We start from the raw sequence: 26,150 nt of genomic DNA, 5'->3' as shown, positions 1-26,150 counted from the left end.
CGAAAATTTAACGGAAGCAACTATAAAATCTTTAATGGGAGTATTAACGGAAAAAGTACATAAATTTATATGCCAATATTTTAATATTTAATGAATTTGAACAATATTTGAATAATTTACGTATTTTTGAGAATTTTTATATTAAACGGGTTAAGTTTTATTTAACTTATTTTCTGACTCACTCTTTATTGGGAGCTACATCATTTAGGCAGCAGGATTAATCAAAAACCAAGAAATTGGGTACCATAACATACATAATAGAAGCTGAAAGACCCGGAAAGACCTTGAAAGCATGTCCAAAATGTGTGGCCGCTATAAAACAAAATCATTTTTGCACTGAATCATTACTTGCGATAAAAAGTGGATTCATTACAATAACTCGAAGCTTTTGAGAACTTATAATTTTATTGTTATACATTTGTATACATTTTTAAGCTTGAAACTCTTTCTGTTTAGAAGTTGTGAAGCAAAATGAGATATTTTAGCACATAACTCCTAAACTAAAAGAGCGTATACATTATAAATAAATTTGTTTGAAAAATTTAAAAATATCTCAAGAATTGACTTTTAAACTTTTGAAAGAAATTTGTTTATTTTTCATAAAAATTTGAAAGAACATATCTTTTTATCTTTCAAATAAAATAAAATTTAACCTTTATGTGAACGGCAACATACCTGGGTATGTTTTGAATTTTCAAAATGCTGTATCTCTGAATTGGATATTCGGATCGACTTGAAATTTCTTGATTATTTTCCGCAATTGTCCAAAGATAGATAGGATCACCCGTTTGGAAGATAAAGCCCATTTACAAAGTTGCACCCTTACATCAACAGCATACATACCTGGGTATCCATAGTAAAACGCATGCAAATATAATGATAAAATTGAAAAGTATAGTATTTTTTCAACGTTTTTCCCACCCTACTCCACATTTTTGATAACAGCTGGGCCAAATATATCTCGATTTTCTCCATTTTATTGGACTAACAACAAATGGATATGTCAAACAAAAAAACAATTATTTAAAATTCGTGACTGACTCCAAAGTTATATGTATCTGAATTCAAATAAATTTAAAAAGGCGATTTTTCGCTAATTTTTGGGAAAAAAGTACTTTTTTTATTTTTAAGTTATCTAAAAAATTCCAAAGAAGATGTATTAGGAGTTTATACATTTTGAAAAGCTAACCTTACACAAAATATTTTAAATGAAAATAAATTGTTGATACGGAAGGGACCCCGTCCATTCAAATAACGCCTATTTTTTATGTAAAATTCAACTTTAGGGCAAAAATTCTCAAATCGCGTAGTCAATATCAAAATAAAGTAACCTATTTTAGATGGCCAAATATGTTCTTAATTATTTTGTAAAGGGATCCGATAACCCCGATCCTGGTGTGGATATTATAGCAAAAAAACTAAAAAATCCCATTTTTGCGATTTTTCAAAACTTTTTTGGGAATTACGGGATTCCTGATTATAAATTTCAAAATTTGTTTTTAGTTTTCTATTTCTACACAGAAAAATTTATATTTCAAATCAAATATTTATCACATATTGAACTGGTTTCAATTATTTCATAATTGAGTCAAGTATTCATGTGCTCAAAAACAAAATTATCTGATATTTTCTATTGAATTTTGAATTTAATAATTTTGACAATTGAATATACAATTTTCGTTATTGGTTGAACTTTAAATACAACAATTATTGATTAGATAATTTTCGTAACTGAAAACACAAAAAATAACAAAAATGTGTTTTCAATTACGAAAATTATCTATTCAATAATTTTTGTATTTAAACTTCAATCAATGAGTCCCCATCCATACTGTGAAACATTTGCTGCAAAACATTTGAGTTTGTTTATGAAAGGGGAAAGAGGAATGGAAAAAGGTACTCTGTTTCATGTACATGAAGTTTTTGTTGAGTATGTCATCCACATTTATTCGTTCATATTCGTTCTGTACAGAAATGTCAAAAACTGAAATCGTACGTAAAGCAGTTCTGCTGTTATTTATGTACAATTATGTATGTACACTTTTGTCATGTTTTGCAATTTTGTTCAATTCTCAAGATGTCATATTTTTGGACCGGAAGGGTTTCGAGTCAGAAAGTTTATGATTAAATAATCACTGTGGTAAATTTCGATAAAATCGGATATGAGAAAGCCAATATGAAGAATCCGAGAAATTCTGTGTTCTATCTGAACGCCTAAGAGTCGGTTAAGCCGAGCAGCAGAGTCTTAAAATATTGGGACATTATGATAATATGACATGATAGGAGACCTTGTGAATTGACCATATATTTTTTAGGCAGAATCTAATCATCTAAATGGTAATACAAGTTTGCAAAGTCTTTTAAAATTATAAAATATAAAAATATGTAAAGTTTTGTGTTAATTCCTGAAATGAGGTTAATGAGGGTTTTACATATTCTAAAGTCCATGGCCTTAATTACTTATTTTTTTACTGTAAGTCGTTATAAAATTTGTTTAGCATTTTATGTATTTAACTATTTGTGAAACTTTAATTAAGTAATAAATACATAGATTATTTGATTAAAAATAATGCTACATTATCACAATATAACATGTTTTTTAATTGATTTTAAGAAATTAGATATTTTTTCTATTATTTAGAGCAACACAATATATCGTTTATTTATTTTTATTTTTTTTTATCATGTTGCAGCGTGTAATGACATGCTGTGCTGCCATGGATAAGAACGTAGTAATTAAAAATACAAAAACTAAAAATTCCAAAAAAAAAATACCAGATTTAATTGAATAAAAAACCACAATAACAAATTTAATTACAAGTCTGCAAAAACTATTTAAGTGTGTGCATTGTTTTATTTTATATTTTTGTTGGTGATTGAATTGAAGCCATATTTAAAAATTTAATTAGAATGAACGCGCCAGAGAACTGTTTTAAACAAAAGTACTTAGAAAACCCAACAAAAACTGCAACAATAGTAATTAATTAATTAAATTTTATTTAATTACACATTATAATTATTAACAGCAAATAAAACTAAAAAGTTACAAAAAAAAAAGAAAGAACAAAAAAATCAATTAAATGCAAATGATTCTATACAACCTACATAAATAATGATTAATTGAAAATAATTGAATTTGGCATAAATTTATTTTGAAGAATGTAAAGGCGGATAATTTGTTTACAATTTAAAATGTTTAAAACTGCTTCAAATTCAAATTTGCTCAAGTATGTAAAGCATCAAAATGTGGTTTAAGTTTAAAAATGTTGCCACACTCATAATTGAAACGTTTCATTTATTGCTAATAACAATTCTGCTCGGTAATCCATTCAATGTTAAACAAATCGACGACATTGTTGTGATGGCTTCCACAGCAAAAACAACACTTGCAACGATAATGGCAAATAGTGGTGGTGCTAGTGCTGCCAACAAACAACCATCAACACCCACAATAATAACAGCTGCTGCATCATCATCATCAACATCATCTCTACTAACAGCATCGTCCCTGTCATCAACAGCATCATCATTATCCGCTTCATTGTTCGCCTTGGCAGCGAGCGATGATGGTGCCAACAAACTGTATAATTCAACATTTGCACAAGCAATCGACAGAAATGGTAAGTGCTGACTGATGCTGCTGTTAAAGCAAATAAATTCCTTTACTAGTTGTATTTATGTATGTATTTTAAATGGAAATATAAGTTTATTTTATATTCAAATTTATGCACGAATTCAAATACATTTGTTGGTGTTTGATTAAGGAAGTTTAAGCAAATCATGCTTCAAAACCGCAGCTAGCTAAATTCAATAAACAACAAACAACTTAAATAATGTTAATTTATACAGTGAATAGCAAAATTATATAACATTGTCAGAGTTTATGGTGTCTGGGCGGTATTTTTTAAAACGCAATGACAAGTTTTTGTGATAATTTATATGGAAAATATTTTAAACAATTTGTTTATGTTTCATTTTATGAAATGACACCCTATATTATTTTGAATTATATCGTTAGCACATCCTTCTTATTGTTCTTCGTTAAAAGTTTAATAATTATCATCAATATGTGACAATAAAATATTGTTTTGATATAGAGGTTCTATGGGTAGTAGGGTCAATTACCGCTAGTCACGGAAGTTTGTAGAAATATTTAGGTTCATATACAACTTGATTATGTCCTATTGCATCACGATATTAATTACTATAAGACAATTGTTCATATTCAAGTCATTTTCTGAGGGGGTCTTGTATGGGGACAAGGGACAAATGTTTCCCTATTTTCGCCATACTTTACAATTCAGAGTACAGAGTACTGATGTTTCAAAAATCAAAAATTTCATGTGATCTAAAAAATATTGAATAAACCTATTTTACAATTAGATTTTTGGTTCAGAAGATATAGCCCTCGAAGTTGATTGATTTTCAGTGTTAAAAAAACAGACCATTTTTAGGCAATTTGATCCGCTTTCAGATACAGTATCTTGAAACGGATCGTCATTTTTTTTTGTTATATTGATAGATCTATATATTAAGAAAATAATAGAAAATTGCGTTGTTTTCATTGTGTTTGTTCAGGTAAATCGCTATTTCCCAACTATCCATTTTATAAATATTTCTCAACTCTGATGGAAAAAAAAACTATAAATTTCTATATTTGCAATATTTTCAAAATAAGTTCTTTGATTTCTAATGGTAAAATTTCCAGCTGCCCGTCCTTGCCCCATTTTTTGCTAGAGGTAAAATTTTTAAAAAAAGACATGATTCCAAAAATATATTGCATGTATTTTTGGGCAATTTATGACATATAATTGTGAAAACCCATTAGACATAACTTCTTTTACGGATTATGAGCAATATTTTACAAAAAATTTAAATATATTCTTGAATAATTTTAAATCATAAAATCCTCTGAACAGAAATATCAAAGATCAAAAATTTTAAAAAATATTTTATTTTAATTCCCATAAAATTGATTTTTTCACAAATGTCAACTTTGCTAACCCATAACTAGGTACCTAAAAGGCGCATAAATCTTTCCAATCACTCATTTCATAGGTTGATCAATTATATATCATATGTATTTTAAATGTGTTGCTTATCTCATTTGGTTCAAAAGTTATGATTTTTGCAATGAAAAAACCCAAATAGCGCCAATTCCCGCCAAAAATCCATAACTTCTTTATTTCTCCATAAAAATATTTGAAATTTGGTATTTGTATTAAGAATAACATAATCAACCGATCGATAAATATTTCGATGTTCAAGTACAGGGTTTGGTCAAAAAAAGCATGGACGCTCTAAAAGTATCAAAAAATCGTATGTAAGCGGATGAAATTTATTCCAAACATAAAGAATAAAATATGTGATCGAAAAAAAATCGGTCATTCATATTTCGGATTAAACAATCATGGACGTTATAAAAGCATCCAAAAAATTAGGTTATTCATGTAAATGCCCGAAATTTAGTCCAAAAATGAAGAATAGCATAAGTGATTGAAAAAAATGGTCGTACAAATTTCGGAATACATATACAGAGTTTGGCCAATCAAACGTGGACGTTTTGAAATTATCGAAAAAGTTAGGTTATTCATGTAAAATTTTAAATTTGGTGTACATTTAAGAAAAACACACTTGATCCATCGCAAAAAATGTTATAAATTGCATATAGGAGTTGGCCAAATAAACATTGACGTTATAAAAGTATCGAAAAAAGTATGTAATTTTTGTAAATGGCTTCAATTAGATTTATAACTAAAAATAACATAAATTATCCCATGAAAAAATTTCGACATACAAGTACATGGTTTGCCCAATTCAGCATAGACGTAAATAACTCTCAAACTTACATAATTTTTGAAATTGACAAAAAAAAAATACAAAAAAAAAATGAAATCGTTCTGGTTATTAGAATGGCAGATAGTTGCAGCTAAAATTTACAGCACTTAATTTCGATACTTTACAGTATTAGATATAATTTACACTTAACCTCTAATAGCCCCTTTTTATTTGTTCTGGCCTTTTAAACTTTTTTTAATTTAGTTTCTTTAGATTCTAAACTAGTTGCAAATCATTTTATATAAAAATAACACGCAAAAACTCCTTAATAACTACGTAGAATGGTTAACTGCTAACTGTTTTATAAAAGCATGTGCTAATTTGCAAAAAAAAAACTTTAAAGAAAAAAGCACAGGCCACTACTTCAATTCAAAAGAAAAAAATCACATTTTTCTAATATTAAAATGACAAGAAAAAACAGTTGACTTTTCAGCTCTATAAATAACCATATAGTTACTTTATAGCCAAAGTAATTATGATACTGTATATTCTGAAAAATTTACCATTTAAATTTTACAAAAATTAAAAAAACAATAAAAAAACATTTTTGGCCAAAATTTACCACCGTGCTGTGGGACGTTTTTATAGCGGCTAAGTGAAATCATGGACAAACAAACCGATAAACAGAGAATATTTGTGGCAAACTTCAACTCCTTTCGTTTAACCAATATCGTGTTATCAACAGACAGACGGACAGACATAGGTAGATCACCTAAGAACTTCACAAGTACCCAGAATATATACAGTGGTGCCCACCAATTTAAGACAAATACTTGAATTTTTTTCATCAACTGAATTCTAAGTGCGATAGAGCCAAAATAAAAGGACCTCTAAGGGTATGAAATTTATTATTAATGTTTCTATTTTCTGAAAAATGTTTGGAAAAATCGGTAAAACATATATGGACAAAGATATGTGGAAATACGTTGACCCAGCGAACATCCGCTGTTAATAAAATGATATGACCGAAACTAATGGAACTAAAAATACGAAATTTGTTCCGAATATTTTATAATAATAAAAATATAATGATGTTTATTTAAAAAAAAAAATGTTGGTGAAGTTGTAGAAAAATGTTATGTGTTCATGATGAATATGTATGACTTGACACAGTCGAATAAAACACACTTGTGTGTTAAAACAGTCCTCATGCATACATATTTGTGGAAATATTTGAAAAAAATAATTGACAATTACATGGAATTTAGCAAACAATTTTTGTCTTAAATTCCTGGGTCTGCGATGAATATGTGTTACAAACGGAATGACAAAATCAATATACACCCATCTTTTTTGATGGTTGGTATAAAAAAAACATTTAAGAGTGTTATATTCGGCTGTGCTGGCACCGATTGTTGTGCAATTGGAATCAAATATTGGGTGTATGACTGAAAAATGCGTGATTTACAATAAATGGCGTATCTTTTGAAAGCGGTTTTTGTTTTCAATAACTTGTATGTAATTTTGAAGGAAAGAAATCTAACCGTTTTTTTTTTGCTTCGAACATGTAGAATTCTGTTCCAACAATACGGAAAAAATGTGCCGCTGAAGCACACCCATTACTTACCAAAACTTACGGAGAATTTTTTTCCATCCGTCTCAACGTGAGAGAGATGGCTCATTCGTTTTAGAAGTGATATTTTCGATACGGAAACAAAAATCCCAGAGGCATTACTCCATTAAGTTTGTTGTCAAACTTAACAAGCAGCAAGCAGTTACTCAAACAGCAATTTCAAAATGTTGGTGTGAAGTCGGATTCATCCAAAAGCTGAAAAATTGGTTACCATACTAATTGAAGCGAAAGGGTCTTTGAAATTACTTGCGATAAAAAATGAATCCATTTCAATAATTCGAAGGGTAAGAGATCGTTTGCGAAGACCGGAAACAAACCGATTCGATACTAAAAGCAAATATCAATGGCATTCGGTCAAGGTTCCCTGTGACAGTCTGGCCAGATTTCTACAGCTCATAATAGACAGCCGACTCGACACTAAAAGCAAATATCGATGGCTAAGGCAATGATCTCTATTTAGTGGGACCAAAAGGGTCCTGTTTTTATGAGCTGCTGAAATTTAGCCAGACTATCACAGGGAACCTTGACCGAATTCCTTTGAATCGAACATTGGCCAGACCTGAAACAGTAATTGCAATACCTCTTAACAACTATTTAGAAAAAAGTGTTATTTTTTTCGATCGATACAGAACGCTCTCTCTGGGATATGCTTACAAAACTAATTTTTTTTCAGTTTTTAAGGTGATCAAACAATGTTGCTAGTTTAGGCTCATCAGTTATATATGTATTAAACGAAGCATAAATAAAAAAGTAAAAAAAAATCACCAAAATGTTGACATCAATGTTTATATATAACTTTCTACCGAATGGCTGATTGAGCATATGGCAATATTGCTGAACTGAATAGTTCCTTTATACAACTCTAAATCCAAACAAGTAAGAACTATATAATACCCATAGACCATATAATACCCTACACTAAGTAAAAGAGCAAAAACATTTTTCTTTTAAAATTTCAATAATTTATATTTTTGAGTGATTTTCGGAAGAGGGCCTTATATGGGGGCTATGACCAATTATGGACCGATCACCATGAAATTAGGTCGTGTGATTTATGTCTCTATGAAAGTTTATGCACGTTAAAGTGATTTTCGGAAGCGGGTCTATATGGGAGCTATGACTAATTATGGACAGATCGTAACAAAATCTGGCGACATGAATTTTGTATATATAAAACTTATTTGGAGAGCAATTTGTGGAGATACATTTATAAATTAAACATTTATGACCGATAAAGTCCATTTTCGGAAGGACATTTGTATGGGGGCTAGGTGAAATAATGGACCGATTTCAGCCAGTTTCAATAGGCTTGGTCCTTGGGCCGAAAAAATAATATGTACCAAATATGATCGAAATATCTTCAAAATTGCGACCTGTACTCTGCGTACAAGGTTTACATGGACAGCCAGCCAGCCAACCAGACGGACGTCGCCAGCCAACCCACCGTTACTTTAAGGTGGGTGTTAGACTAATATTTTTGGGCGTTACAAACATCTGCACAAACGCATAATACCATTCCCACTATGGTGGTGTAGGGTATAAAAATGGATTCTGAAAACTTGTAATTTTTGGTGCATGTTGTAGTGTTTATACAAAATTATTTGCTATTTTGTCAAAATCAGAAACACTTGAAAAATAGATTTGAAATGAAAAGTGTTTTTGCCCACATATTATCTCCTCGACTTCTTCTACTTGCTTAAGTATTTCACACCTCATCTGATCAACCCAATTCGATTGTTTCGGCAACTTCGATTTCATGTTTTAACGCTTCGATTGTCTCTGGATGTTTTGCGTAATATTTATTATTAATGGTTCCCCAGAGAAAAAATCCAAAGGGCTCACAGCTTCGAGGCAGCCAATCGACATCACAATTTCGGATGATTATTCGATTTTCAAAAACTGAGTATAATATGGATGGTTACGTTGGCTGTGTGACATTTGAACCCATTTTGGGTTGATCGGATGAGTTGTTACGTTCTTAAATGACAAATGTATTGGAGTTGTGATCGCTGAATATGAATATGTTTTTAGAAAGTCATTGATCGAAATTTAAATTTATTAGTTTATAGTATAAACACAGGCTCAAAAGAGAGTAAACACCATTGATTTTTTTTTGATTTTTTCAAGATCATGACAATCATTATAGTCCGACTTAAATAGTTTTTTCACAACCGAATCTATTATTCAACCCAATCTCCAACAAACCGAAACATTTAAATTTTAATCGATGGATAGATTTTAGTAGTTTTATTATCTTGAAAAATAACAAATATTTTGTGGTGATTACTCACTTTTAAGGCTGTATGTATATCACATTAGATATATGTGGAGAGGTATAATACAAACGATATTTTCAGAATTCATTAAAGCAGGTCCTGAATCCTTGATAGTTTACGATGCATCGTCATAATTAATTGGCTCACAATATATTACAATCTATGCAAAATCTACTACAAAAATATATAAAAGGACCTCTAAGGGTATGAAATTTATTATTAATGTTTCTATTTTCTGAAAAATGTTTGGAAAAATCGGTAAAACATATATGGACAAAGATATGTGGAAATACGTTGACCCAGCGAACATCCGCTGTTAATAAAATGATATGACCGAAACTAATGGAACTAAAAATACGAAATTTGTTCCGAATATTTTATAATAATAAAAATATAATGATGTTTATTTAAAAAAAAAAATGTTGGTGAAGTTGTAGAAAAATGTTATGTGTTCATGATGAATATGTATGACTTGACACAGTCGAATAAAACACACTTGTGTGTTAAAACAGTCCTCATGCATACATATTTGTGGAAATATTTGAAAAAAATAATTGACAATTACATGGAATTTAGCAAACAATTTTTGTCTTAAATTCCTGGGTCTGCGATGAATATGTGTTACAAACGGAATGACAAAATCAATATACACCCATCTTTTTTGATGGTTGGTATAAAAAAAACATTTAAGAGTGTTATATTCGGCTGTGCTGGCACCGATTGTTGTGCAATTGGAATCAAATATTGGGTGTATGACTGAAAAATGCGTGATTTACAATAAATGGCGTATCTTTTGAAAGCGGTTTTTGTTTTCAATAACTTGTATGTAATTTTGAAGGAAAGAAATCTAACCGTTTTTTTTTTGCTTCGAACATGTAGAATTCTGTTCCAACAATACGGAAAAAATGTGCCGCTGAAGCACACCCATTACTTACCAAAACTTACGGAGAATTTTTTTCCATCCGTCTCAACGTGAGAGAGATGGCTCATTCGTTTTAGAAGTGATATTTTCGATACGGAAACAAAAATCCCAGAGGCATTACTCCATTAAGTTTGTTGTCAAACTTAACAAGCAGCAAGCAGTTACTCAAACAGCAATTTCAAAATGTTGGTGTGAAGTCGGATTCATCCAAAAGCTGAAAAATTGGTTACCATACTAATTGAAGCGAAAGGGTCTTTGAAATTACTTGCGATAAAAAATGAATCCATTTCAATAATTCGAAGGGTAAGAGATCGTTTGCGAAGACCGGAAACAAACCGATTCGATACTAAAAGCAAATATCAATGGCATTCGGTCAAGGTTCCCTGTGACAGTCTGGCCAGATTTCTACAGCTCATAATAGACAGCCGACTCGACACTAAAAGCAAATATCGATGGCTAAGGCAATGATCTCTATTTAGTGGGACCAAAAGGGTCCTGTTTTTATGAGCTGCTGAAATTTAGCCAGACTATCACAGGGAACCTTGACCGAATTCCTTTGAATCGAACATTGGCCAGACCTGAAACAGTAATTGCAATACCTCTTAACAACTATTTAGAAAAAAGTGTTATTTTTTTCGATCGATACAGAACGCTCTCTCTGGGATATGCTTACAAAACTAATTTTTTTTCAGTTTTTAAGGTGATCAAACAATGTTGCTAGTTTAGGCTCATCAGTTATATATGTATTAAACGAAGCATAAATAAAAAAGTAAAAAAAAAATCACCAAAATGTTGACATCAATGTTTATATATAACTTTCTACCGAATGGCTGATTGAGCATATGGCAATATTGCTGAACTGAATAGTTCCTTTATACAACTCTAAATCCAAACAAGTAAGAACTATATAATACCCATAGACCATATAATACCCTACACTAAGTAAAAGAGCAAAAACATTTTTCTTTTAAAATTTCAATAATTTATATTTTTGAGTGATTTTCGGAAGAGGGCCTTATATGGGGGCTATGACCAATTATGGACCGATCACCATGAAATTAGGTCGTGTGATTTATGTCTCTATGAAAGTTTATGCACGTTAAAGTGATTTTCGGAAGCGGGTCTATATGGGAGCTATGACTAATTATGGACAGATCGTAACAAAATCTGGCGACATGAATTTTGTATATATAAAACTTATTTGGAGAGCAATTTGTGGAGATACATTTATAAATTAAACATTTATGACCGATAAAGTCCATTTTCGGAAGGACATTTGTATGGGGGCTAGGTGAAATAATGGACCGATTTCAGCCAGTTTCAATAGGCTTGGTCCTTGGGCCGAAAAAATAATATGTACCAAATATGATCGAAATATCTTCAAAATTGCGACCTGTACTCTGCGTACAAGGTTTACATGGACAGCCAGCCAGCCAACCAGACGGACGTCGCCAGCCAACCCACCGTTACTTTAAGGTGGGTGTTAGACTAATATTTTTGGGCGTTACAAACATCTGCACAAACGCATAATACCATTCCCACTATGGTGGTGTAGGGTATAAAAATGGATTCTGAAAACTTGTAATTTTTGGTGCATGTTGTAGTGTTTATACAAAATTATTTGCTATTTTGTCAAAATCAGAAACACTTGAAAAATAGATTTGAAATGAAAAGTGTTTTTGCCCACATATTATCTCCTCGACTTCTTCTACTTGCTTAAGTATTTCACACCTCATCTGATCAACCCAATTCGATTGTTTCGGCAACTTCGATTTCATGTTTTAACGCTTCGATTGTCTCTGGATGTTTTGCGTAATATTTATTATTAATGGTTCCCCAGAGAAAAAATCCAAAGGGCTCACAGCTTCGAGGCAGCCAATCGACATCACAATTTCGGATGATTATTCGATTTTCAAAAACTGAGTATAATATGGATGGTTACGTTGGCTGTGTGACATTTGAACCCATTTTGGGTTGATCGGATGAGTTGTTACGTTCTTAAATGACAAATGTATTGGAGTTGTGATCGCTGAATATGAATATGTTTTTAGAAAGTCATTGATCGAAATTTAAATTTATTAGTTTATAGTATAAACACAGGCTCAAAAGAGAGTAAACACCATTGATTTTTTTTTGATTTTTTCAAGATCATGACAATCATTATAGTCCGACTTAAATAGTTTTTTCACAACCGAATCTATTATTCAACCCAATCTCCAACAAACCGAAACATTTAAATTTTAATCGATGGATAGATTTTAGTAGTTTTATTATCTTGAAAAATAACAAATATTTTGTGGTGATTACTCACTTTTAAGGCTGTATGTATATCACATTAGATATATGTGGAGAGGTATAATACAAACGATATTTTCAGAATTCATTAAAGCAGGTCCTGAATCCTTGATAGTTTACGATGCATCGTCATAATTAATTGGCTCACAATATATTACAATCTATGCAAAATCTACTACAAAAATATAAGTCGAAAGTTTCTTGCCCAGAACTTCCCACTATAACAAACGATTTACTTACAACAACATAATATACCAACTTTGGCACATTGTTTATTTCTTTGTGGGTGTAATTTCCATTTTAAAACTGTCAACAAATTTTCGGTTTTTTTTATTTAAACAAATTCATTTAAATGCTTGGTATTGTTTATTTATTGTCTCTCTTCCTTTAAATTTCTCATTTATTCAACAAATTGTTTTATGTTTTTATTGTATTTTATTAACATTTAAATTTACACACACAAACAAATGGGCAAAACAATGCTTTGTTGCTGTAGCTGCTGTAACTGGGTTTGCTGTATGCCTTTGCGTTTGTGTAAAACACAATTTCATAATCGAAAAAAAGAAAAGTTTAAACAAAAACCACAATTTAACCTTCACCTCTCTTGCTCAGAGTAGTCAGATGTTTCATAAGCCTTGAGTTTTAATATTTTGCAAATGTTTTCTTTATTTTTTTTAATTTTTTACTTTTCACTTTCAACTGAATTACTGTGTAAATAGTACTGCTAGCAGCAGGGTTAAAGCAGAGTTAAAGCAAATAGCATCTGCAAATAATTTAAAGTGAAATTTTATATAGGTTAAGAGGAATTCCTACTAAGCATACTTTAATGGTTTTGCTATTTTGCAACTTGCAGCTGTAAGCTCGTTTGTGTATGTTAATGTTCGTTCTGGGTGTGTAAACATAAATATAAAATATATATATATATATATATATATATGGGGGATTTCATGTCAAGTGAACCAACTTTTGAAATCGATGTCTTCCGATCGGGATGAAATTTGCACCAAGGTTAGCTCTATTGGATAGTAACTCAGACACAATTTTTCAACAACATCGGTCGAGAACTCTCTGAGTTATAGGGGGTAAAATTTTGACAATTTGGTCAAACAGGGGTTTTTTCTTATCCATGTAACTTATTACCTATTGTTCTTAGCAAAATGTGTCCCAAATAGTATAGATAGCTATTTCTTCGATCTTTCGAAAAAAAATATTTAAAAAAAAAAATAAAAAATTTTTAATATTTTTTTTCCGAAATCAAAAACTTTTTTGACTTTTTTTTAAAATACGCTATTTTTATTTATTTTTTTTTTTTTCTTAAAATAAAGTTTAGATATTTTCCTTGAACACCTACTTGGTCGCTTAGTGGGATGCGAGTGGGATATCTATCAAAATAAATATTTTGTAACTCAAAACATAAAATTTTTGACTTTTTTTGCAAAATCAAAAACTTTGTTGACTTTTTTTTTCAAAATGGACCCTTTTTTAATCTTTTTTTTTAGGTCAAACAAAAGCTTAGATATTATCCTTGAAGACCCTTTTGGTCGCTTAGTGGGATGCGAGTGGGATATCTATCAAAATAAATATTTTTTAACTCAAGACTTACAATTTTTGACTTTTTTTTTTGCAAATACGATTTTTTTTCCAAATGGGCCCTTTTTTTAAAATTTTTTTTGTAGTCAAAAGAAAGCTTAGGTCCATTCCTTTAAGATATTTTTAGTCCCTTAGTGGGATGCGAGTAGGATATCTATCAAAATAAATATTTTGTAACGCAAGACATACAATTTTTTAATTTTTTTTTGCAAAATCAAAATTTTTTTCCAATATGGGCCCTTTTTTAATTTTTTTTTTGCTCAAAAGAAAGCCTAGGTCCATTCCTTTAAGATATTTTTAGTCCCTTAGTGGGATGCGAGTGGGATATCTATCAAAATAAATGTTTTAACACAAAAATTGTATGTCTTGAGTTACAAAACATTTATTTTGATATATATCCCACTCGCATCCCACTAAGCGATCAAAACCATCTTAAAGGAATAGGCCTAAGCTTTCTTTATAGCAAAAAAAAAAAATACAAAAAGGGCCCATTTTAAAAAAAAGTCAAAAAAGTTTTTGATTTTGCCAAAAAATCAAAAATTGTATATCTTGAGTTACAAAATATTTATTTTGATAGATATCCCACTCGTATCCCACTAAGGGACCTAAAATATCTTAAAGGAATGGACCTAAGCTTTCTTTTGACTAAAAAAAAATTTTTAAAAAAGGGCCCATTTTGAAAAAAAATTCGAATTTGCAAAAAAAAAGTCAATAATTGAATGTCTTGAGTTACAACATTTTTATTTTAATAGATATCCTACTCACATCTTCCTAAGTGACAAAATAGGTCTTAAAGGAAAAGACCTAAGCTTTCTTCTGAGCAAAAAAAATTTTTAAAAAAAAGTCCCATATTGGAAAAAAATTTCGATTTTGCAAAAAAAAATTAAAAAATTGTATGTCTTGCGTTACAAAATATTTATTTTGATAGATATCCCACTCGCATCCCACTAAGGGACTAAAAATATCTTAAAGGAATGGACCTAGGCTTTCTTTTGAGCAAAAAAAAAAATTAAAAAAGGGCCCATATTGGAAAAAAATTTTGATTTTGCAAAAAAAAATTAAAAAATTGTATGTCTTGCGTTACAAAATATTTATTTTGATAGATATCCTACTCGCATCCCACTAAGGGACTAAAAATATCTTAAAGGAATGAACCTAAGCTTTCTTTTGACTACAAAAAAAAATTTTAAAAAAAGGGCCCATTTGGAAAAAAAATCGTATTTGCAAAAAAAAAAGTCAAAAATTGTAAGTCTTGAGTTAAAAAATATTTATTTTGATAGATATCCCACTCGCATCCCACTAAGCGACCAAAAGGGTCTTCAAGGATAATATCTAAGCTTTTGTTTGACCTAAAAAAAAAGATTAAAAAAGGGTCCATTTTGAAAAAAAAAAGTCAACAAAGTTTTTGATTTTGCAAAAAAAGTCAAAAATTTTATGTTTTGAGTTACAAAATATTTATTTTGATAGATATCCCACTCGCATCCCACTAAGCGACCAAGTAGGTGTTCAAGGAAAATATCTAAACTTTATTTTAAGAAAAAAAAAAAAAATAAAAAAAAATAGCGTATTTTAAAAAAAAGTCAAAAAAGTTTTTGATTTCGGAAAAAAAATATTAAAAATTTTTTATTTTTTTTTTTAAATATTTTTTTTCGAAAGATCGAAGAAATAGCTATCTATACTATTTGGAACACATTTTGCTAAGAACAATAGGTAATAAGTTACATGGATAAGAAAAAACCCCTGTTTGACCAAATTGTCAAAATTTTACCCCCTATAACTCAGAGAGTTCTCGACCGATGTTGTTGAAAAATTGTGTCTGAGTTACTATCCAATAGAGCTAACCTTGGTGCAAATTTCATCCCGATCGGAAGACATCGATTTCAAAAGTTGGTTCACTTGAAATGAAATCCCCCATATATATATATATATATATATTACACACTCACACATAGGAATACGTATACATATAAGTAAGTACATATACATGCATGTTTCCTATACACTGGTGTATGAATGTGCAGCAGATATAAATTCCAAAAATTCGGTTGTTCACAGGATTCTTACATAATTTATAATTTCATTATATGGGCAATTCTCTGTTGTTTTTGACTTTTATCCAGCCAAGTATATTATTCAATTATTTTGTTAAGTATTATTTTAAAGAACTTATATTGACCAAATATACTATGTAAATATACCATATATACTTATATTCAATATAAACAAGTAAGAAAGTATGGTCGATCAAGCCCGACCATATAATACCCTACACTAAGTAAAAGAGCAAAAACATTTTTCTTTAAAATTTCAATAATTTATATTTTTGAGTGATTTTCGGAAGTGGGCCTTATATGGGGGCTATGACCAATTATGGACAGATCACCATGAAATTAGGTCATGCGATTTATGTCTATATGATAGTTAATTATGTTGAATTTTGTGTGTATACCAACATTTTTAAGCGATTTATGCACGTTAAAGTGATTTTCGGAAGCGGGTCTATATGGGAGCTATGACTAATTATGGACGGATTAACAAAATTTGATGACATGAATTTTGTATATAAAAAGCTTATTTGGAGCGCAATTTGTGGAGACACATTTATGTCAACTGCAAGTGCCCAATTATATGCAGGTAAAGTTTAAGTACCTAATTTTAAATGTTTTTTATACCCTACACTACCATAGTGGGTAGTGGTCTAACACCCACCTTAAAGTATACCGATCGACTTAGAATCACTTTCTGAGTCTATTAAACGATGTCCGTCCCTCCGTCCGTCTGGCTGGTTGGCTGGCTGGCTGGCTGGCTGGCTGGCTGGCTGTCCATGTAAACCTTGTGCGCAGAGTACAGGTCGCAATTTTGAAGATATTTCGATAAAATTTGGTACGTATAATTTTTTCGGTCCAAGGACGAAGCCTATTGAAACTGGCTGAAATCGGTGCATTATTTCACATAGCCCCCATACAAATGACCTTCCGAAATTGGACTTTATCGGTGATAAATCTTTAATTTATACATGTATCTACACAAATTTCGGTCCAAATAAGTTTTATATATACAAAATTCATGTCACCAAATTTTGTTACGATCGGTCCATAATTAGTCATAGCTCCCATATAGACCCGCTTCCGAAAATCACTTTAATGTGCTTAAATCACTTAAAAATTTTGGTATATACACAAAATTCAACATAAATAACTTTCATATAGACATAAATCACACGACCTAATTTTATGGTGATCGGTCCATAATTGGTCATAGCTCCCATATAAGGCCCACTTCTGAAAATCACTCACGAATATAAATTATTGATATTTTAAAAGAAAAATATTTTTACTCATTTACTTGGTGTAGGGTATTATATGGTCGGGCTTGACCGACCATACTTTCTTACTTGTTTAAAAGTTAAAAACAAAATTGTATTGCCCATATACTTTCAACTTACTCTTTTGTACAATACATATTTTTTCAATATATGCAAAATTATAAATATTAACTTAAAGAAAAAAAACTTTACTTTAATTTCAAGCACTTTCTAAAAATATATTTTATTTATGAACCAAAAATAGCTAAAGTGTAAAAAAGGATAATGCATTCATTAGGCTAGTTTAATTTAAATTAGATAAAATTTTGTTTTTAAATATATAAACATTAGCACGACTCACTTCGGTTGGAGAGGAAAAAAGTAATTTTGTTGCCTACCTCAAAATAAACCTTGGGTTGTTTTATGACGTTTCCCAAAATGGTTTGAGTATAGCTTATCAAGTCACATCTGATGGTATAAAATCTTCAAGTCAAATCAGACGGCATGAACGACATGTGCAATAGGGTGGCAAAAGTTTGATTTTTACCAGTCTCACCCCAGTTATGTGAATTTTGGTAATAAATCATCCTGAACAAATTTTAGGAAAATCGGTTGCCGCAAGCCCTTTCAAGTTTTGAGATGAAAAAATGCAATTTTTTTAGTTTTTGTAAAAATTTTGTCATTCAAAAATTACTTTTGCAATTTAATTTGAAAGAATAGAAATGTGAAAATAATTGTCATTCTAATGAGATATAAGAGACAAAAATTGCTTAAAAACGGGTCTCAGTCCACTAGAACAGGAAATGTAGTAACAAAATTTACATACTTTGAGAAATTTGGGAATAAAAATATGAAAATATCTCTTATAGTTTTTCCGTATTTAATTTAAAGTATTTCGGAGGTTGCTGGCGGCTACAATTTTTTTACAAAGACATTCCCCAGAGGTTTCTTTAAATGATGTATATAGTCATTGGACGGGCTTCGACGGTCTTTTTTTTGGCAAGCTATATAACATTCTTAGAAAAAATAATATCAGTATATTTGAGACCCAAGTTTAAAGCACTATAACTGGAAAATGGAGAGGCCCGTAAATATAAGATATACACTTAATAAAAGTTTATATCAATGTTTATCTATGTTTTGAAGTATGAATTTCTATATGGTAAAACAATTGAGATATATCTAATTTAGTAAAGCAGTAAAATATTAAAAAAAATTAACAAAAATAAGCTTACAAATTTGTTGAACTTCTGGCGCTTCTGTCAAGAAAACGAAATCTCCAATTGAAAAATCCATTTGTATTGGAGGAATTTCATGTGAAGTGAACAAATTTTAAAACCGATCGGAATTAAATTAGCACCATTTTTTGCAAATTGAAAAGAAAATCAAAAAAGTTTTTGATTTTGCAAAAAAGTCAAATATTTTTTATTTTTAATTTTTTTCGAACTATTTTTTTATCTAAGCTATTTGTGACAAATTTTTCTAAATATAAAATTGAATAATGTTGAATAAACTTAATTATAATGAAAAAGACATTCGGTGTACTATTAACTACTTTTACGTCTAGATTCCATATTTTTTGTCAGAATTTCATCACAGATACCTCTTTTGAAAGGTTTTGAAATTATATATTTGCCTGTTTCACCAATAGGTTGCTAAAAATGGGCGCAAGGTGGTGGTAATAACATTTTTCTTATAAATTTAAAAAAAATATCTTTTTTTCGTTGTTGGTACATTCAGAAAAAGTGTAAACCTAATACTCCTGCATAAATTTTCGGAAAAATTGTTTTTTGTTTTAAGGGTCTAAAAGGCGATATTATGGGGTAACATAAAAATAGCGGTATCTTTTCTAAACAATAGAAATTTTTTCTGATATCCCAGAGATTAATTTTCTACAATAAAAACGTTCTTTTTCGCAAAAAGTTGATTTTAAGATGTTGGTTGGAAAATTTGGATCCCTGATAAAAAATGTTTAACAACATAATATAAGCTTTGAATTAAAAAATCATAAATTAGCAACCCAAAGAAACATTTTGAAATATATGCTACTCTGCACTGAGAAGATGATTTTAAACAGTTTTCTTTTAAAATTTATATGGGAGTTTTCATAAAGTTTTCATGGACGGTCGCTTAATCGACACAGAAAGCGATCCTGAGAATATTGGTTGGTTTCCACATAAAATTCAACACAAATACATTTCATAAATATATGTATATGTAAATCACTATATGACGATCGCTCCATAATTGGTCATAGCTTGTAAAATACTGAAATATAATCAGTGTAAGGTATTGTATGGTCGGGCTTAATCACACAAAAATTTCTACTTTGACCCAGAACTCGAAACATCACACAAAAACTGCAGTTTAGAATGGATTGCGATTTGCCTAAGAATCTGCTCCAAATCACTTACAGAGTATAGTTGTAGTCCATGTTCCAAGAAATTGTATGAGACTGATTCCATGGCCGACCAATCCCAATTACTTCTATGTTCTACATTAGTATAGTTAATGAAATTAATTTAAAATTCCCTGAAATATTGCTAAGAAAAATGCGATTTTTTTGTTCAAATATTGAAAACATACAAACTCAAACAACATTTATATTAATCAAGTTCACAAATAAATTTGTTGTTTACTTTCTGGTTCTGAATTTTAATATTTAAAAGTTTTTTTTTTATGAAAAAACCAAACAAACTTTTAGTTAAACAAACTAAAGGAATAGAAAACAAGTTAGAAAATGCAAAACCATAAGAAAAAAAAACTGAAAATTTATATGTATTTGATTAGACCAGAATACGAAAAATATATATCTATGTCTATATGCATAAATACACATAGATTTATATGTGTGTAGAATTTCTATATCAATGTATGCCAAAATTATGCCAAAACAGCAGAAAAACAAACTTTTTTAATTAAGGTTGTCCATCATGTAAATATTGGAAAACCAAAACGAACTCATACTTTCCCACAATCATTCTACAAAGTCTTTTACTGAAGCAAAAAGAAGCCTAACACCAACATGAAAATAACAAAAAAAAAATTTAACCAAAATAAAATAAAAAAAGTAAGAAAAATTAAACCCTCAACATGAATTCTTATAAAAGAAATGATAAAGAAAAAAAAATAAGAACCAAACAAAAACTTATACACAAAAATGTTGAACATGATTAGAATATATAGGCCAATTAGGAGACAAGCACAAGCAACCATAAACACAACTTTGGGATATTTAGGCAATATGAGATCTGTTCATATTCAAATTTGTTGGGTAAGAGATATTTTATGTTAAACTAAATTATATACAAAAATGTGTAGAGCTAAAAGTAAATTGTTGGTTTTCATTTTGCAAAAATGTTGCTGCTAATATTGGTGAAGCTACTCTACATATGGAGGCAATGAGTATTAATGAGGGTCATATGACAAAGTTGAGATTAAGATATGAATTTTGGGACATATAAGTTACCTGGGGTCGATCGAATCTATCCAATTATACCACAGATGAGTTTATACTCAAAGGGATTGAAACTAATGAAACTCTATACTGCCTTTATAGCTACAAAAGACCAAAAAACTAACACAGTGGGGCAAAATATTACAGTCCGAATAGACTGTATTCTGATTTACCTAAAATTCTAGAAAACATGTTTTTATGCCGAAAATTTTACGAACATTGAATAATGTTTAAAGGTTGCACAGTCGATTTGAAGTTTCGAGTTTTGTGTCAAAATATTAACATTTTCGAAAACATAAGTAAGAGAGCTACATATATTAAAATAATATTTTTAGGTAAAAAAAACTAAATTTTTTTTTAATTTATTTTAAAAAAGTTGTTTCAACATTTTTTTTTAATTTTTTTGAAAAAAAAATTTTAGGTAAAAAAAAATCGGATTAAAAAATATTTTTCCCGATTTTGACTCATGGCGAGGGTATAAAAATTATATGACATCGTTAACACACTATAGCCTTAAACTATTTAGTGTATGACTTAGAAATGCGGAATTTTTTTTCATTTTTCCGGCTTCCGAGCGAAAAGTACTGTTGTTATTTTGAGGCCAATAACGAATCAAGCCAATTTCAAATAATCTGTTCTGAAGTGAAGCGTATCACAAGAAATAGTAGTCAGACGGAAGTTTCGAGTGTTGGTAAAATAGTAACATTTTCCCAAAAAAAAAAAATTCAAACTTGTGAGAAAGTACGGTCGGTCAAATCCGACCATATAATACCCTACACAAAGTAAATGCGCAAAAAATTTTCTTCTAAAATTTCAATAATTTATATTCGTGAGTGATTTACAAAATGGGCCTTATATGGGAGCTATGACCAATTATGGACCGATCGCCATGAAGTTATTTATGTCTATGTGAAAGTTATTTATGTTGAATTTTATGTGTATACCAACATTTTTAGGAGATTTATGCACGTTAAAGTGATTTTCGGAAGAGAGTCTTATATGGGAGCTATGACTAATTATGGACCGATCATAATACAATTTGGTGACATGAATTTTGTATATATAAAACTTATTTGGAGTGGAGTTTGTGGAGATACATATATAAATTAAACATTTATGACCGATAAAGTAAAATTTCGGGAGGACATTTACATGGAGGTTAGGTGAAATAATGGACCGATTTCTTCAAGTTTCAATACGCTCCGTCCTTGTGCCGAAGAAATTATATGTACCAAATTTTATCAAAATATCCTCAAAAATGACGGACGGACGAACATCGTTTAATCGACTAAGAAAGTGATTCTGAGTCGATCGGTATACTTTAGGACTAATATTTTTGGTCGTTACAAACATCTGCACAAATGCATAATACCCTACCCACTATGGTGGTGTAGGGTATAAAAATATATGTATGTTGAAAAGATATTCCTATTAAAATTTGTTTTTGTATTTCATTTACCCATAGAATACAATATATTGGGTGTATGACTTAGAAGTGCTTTTTTAGCAATCGCTGGGCGATCTTTGTCTTCCGTGTCAGTATCACCACATCTCAACTGAACAAAGCATCTCTAGCACATTTAAATCGATGGAACACATTCACCATAAGGTTTGGTGAGCAATCGGAGTGATTCAGCAGTAAAGCAAAACTTCCCGGATATGACATTTTCGAAGCAAAAAAAAAAACTTTGTTGTTTACAATATAATGTTCAATAACTATGTGAGAATAAATGACATATATATACTCTTCAAACTGACATATAAGTTATTAAAAATAACTTACAGTATTTTCTATAGAAAATGTTGTTTATAACAGTATTTTCTATAGAAAATGTTGTTTATAATAGTATTTTCTATAGAAAATGTTGTTTATAACAGTATTTTCTATAGAAAATGTTGTTTATAACAGTATTTTCTATAGAAAATGTTGTTTATAACAGTATTTTCTATAGAAAATGTTGTTTATAACAGTATTTTCTATAGAAAATGTTGTTTATAACAGTATTTTCTATAGAAAATGTTGTTTATAACAGTATTTTCTATAGAAAATGTTGTTTATAACAGTATTTTCTATAGAAAATGTTGTTTATAACAGTATTTTCTATAGAAAATGTTGTTTATAACAGTATTTTCTATAGAAAATGTTGTTTATAACAGTATTTTCTATAGAAAATGTTGTTTATAACAGTATTTTCTATAGAAAATGTTGTTTATAACAGTATTTTCTATAGAAAATGTTGTTTATAACAGTATTTTCTATAGAAAATGTTGTTTATAACAGTATTTTCTATAGAAAATGTTGTTTATAACAGTATTTTCTATAGAAAATGTTGTTTATAACAGTATTTTCTATAGAAAATGTTGTTTATAACAGTATTTTCTATAGAAAATGTTGTTTATAACAGTATTTTCTATAGAAAATGTTGTTTATAACAGTATTTTCTATAGAAAATGTTGTTTATAACAGTATTTTCTATAGAAAATGTTGTTTATAACAGTATTTTCTATAGAAAATGTTGTTTATAACAGTATTTTCTATAGAAAATGTTGTTTATATCAGTATTTTCTATAGAAAATGTTGTTTATATCAGTATTTTCTATAGAAAATGTTGTTTATAACAGTATTTTCTATAGAAAATGTTGTTTATAACAGTATTTTCTATAGAAAATGTTGTTTATGACAGTATTTTCTATAGAAAATGTTGTTTATAACAGTATTTTCTATAGAAAATGTTGTTTATAACAGTATTTTCTATAGAAAATGTTGTTTATAACAGTATTTTCTATAGAAAATGTTGTTTATAACAGTATTTTCTATAGAAAATGTTGTTTATAACAGTATTTTCTATAGAAAATGTTGTTTATAACAGTATTTTCTATAGAAAATGTTGTTTATATCAGTATTTTCTATAGAAAATGTTGTTTATAACAGTATTTTCTATAGAAAATATTGTTTATAACAGTATTTTCTATAGAAAATGTTGTTTATAACAGTATTTTCTATAGAAAATGTTGTTTATAACAGTATTTTCTATAGAAAATGTTGTTTATAACAGTATTTTCTATAGAAAATGTTGTTTATAACAGTATTTTCTATAGAAAATGTTGTTTATAACAGTATTTTCTATAGAAAATGTTGTTTATAACAGTATTTTCTATAGAAAATGTTGTTTATAACAGTATTTTCTATAGAAAATGTTGTTTATAACAGTATTTTCTATAGAAAATGTTGTTTATAACAGTATTTTCTATAGAAAATGTTGTTTATAACAGTATTTTCTATAGAAAATGTTGTTTATAACAGTATTTTCTATAGAAAATGTTGTTTATAACAGTATTTTCTATAGAAAATGTTGTTTATAACAGTATTTTCTATAGAAAATGTTGTTTATAACAGTATTTTCTATAGAAAATGTTGTTTATAACAGTATTTTCTATAGAAAATGTTGTTTATAACAGTATTTTCTATAGAAAATGTTGTTTATAACAGTATTTTCTATAGAAAATGTTGTTTATAACAGTATTTTCTATAGAAAATGTTGTTTATAACAGTATTTTCTATAGAAAATGTTGTTTATATATAGAAAATATAAAAGTTTTACAAATTTTTAATTGTGTTTTTTATGAATATTTTTATTGATTTAAATATAAAATTTTTTGAATTTGTACTCAAAACCAATTATTTGTTTTTATTGTTTTATTAAAAAAATTGTTTGATATTTGGAGGATATTCAAATATTATATTTTATTAATAATAACAATATTTTAATAAGAAAAAAAAATATTTTTTTTCAATAAAAATATTACGAAATGTAGTGTTTGATTTTGTGAATTTTGTGATAGGTCCTATTTCAGTAAAATATTTGTTTGATTTTATAAATTTTGTGTTTGAATACGAAATTTAGTTTTTTGTATGAGAACTGTAGCTATATCATCACGATAAAAAATAACTAGATATTGAGAAAACGGGGATTAGGGATGACTAGGTTTGGAATTAAGAGAACTCATCAAGAAGGTGAAGGTGTATGAAGTTCTTTTGAAGGTCCATAGTCTTGGTGTTGTACAAGTTATATATACCGATGATGCTGTATATTCCCTATATAACTACAACATTAGTTTTTAAACTTTTATTAAATAGAAATATGTTTTATTTCTGCTTCCTTGAAAAAATAGTTAAAATGTAAGCATTTCCAGCAAACTCGTTAATATTTTTAAACATTTAAAATGTAGAATTGTATTTGAAAACGTTTCAAATTTACTTAATTTACCAGCAGCATGCTACTAATGAAATATTTAAGTTGAATGGTTCTTCATAAAAATATTTACTACGTATTCATTAAGTTGCTTAATAATTTCATGAAGTAATGTAATGTAGTATAAATTAAAATTAAAATATAAATCTACTATATTATAAAGGAAAATTGTTTCATGGCTAATTTTATATTCTCTTTCAAATGTATTCACTTGAAAGCAGTAAAACAACAGTACTTTGTAATTTTTGTTTTTTTGGAAAAAAGGAAAAAAAAAACTTTTAAATTATTATCTTTAAACTTAAAAGTCAAAGAAGAAAAGTTTTGTGTGTGGGGAAAAAGGGTTTGATATCCAGGGAATTCTATATTCTCTTTTAATATAACTCCTCATTACGAATGTAAAGAAAATATTTTATTTATTAGCTCAGCTACAACTATGTTAAGAAATAAATTTTCAAATAGTACAAAAATCATTAAACAACATAATAAACAGGAATTGAAATTAAGGATAATACCATAAAATAAGAAATTGAATAATGAACAGAAGGTTTATACTTGAAAAAATTAAATTATCTAAGGATTTCTTTAGATCCATTAATGTCTAAAATTTATAAAATAATAAAAAAATCATTAATAAATTAAGAA

General features: G+C 28.9%; 1 protein-coding gene across 1 annotated transcript in view; it reads left to right on the top strand.

The window, feature by feature from the left end:
* Positions 1–3,244: 3,244 nt before the first annotated feature.
* The window catches only part of dpr20 (defective proboscis extension response 20), a 123,507-nt gene continuing 100,601 nt past the window's right edge, over positions 3,245–26,150 (top strand). Inside the window, exon 1 of the mRNA XM_065505809.1 lies at positions 3,245–3,620. Within this exon, the coding sequence (XP_065361881.1) occupies positions 3,245–3,620 (376 nt within the window). The remainder of the gene's footprint in view (positions 3,621–26,150) is intronic.

This window comes from Calliphora vicina, chromosome 3 (genome assembly GCF_958450345.1).
Source record: "Calliphora vicina chromosome 3, idCalVici1.1, whole genome shotgun sequence".
In the NCBI taxonomy this organism is placed as follows: Eukaryota; Metazoa; Arthropoda; class Insecta; order Diptera; family Calliphoridae; genus Calliphora; species Calliphora vicina.
This window is presented reverse-complemented; position numbering and strand designations above follow the sequence as displayed.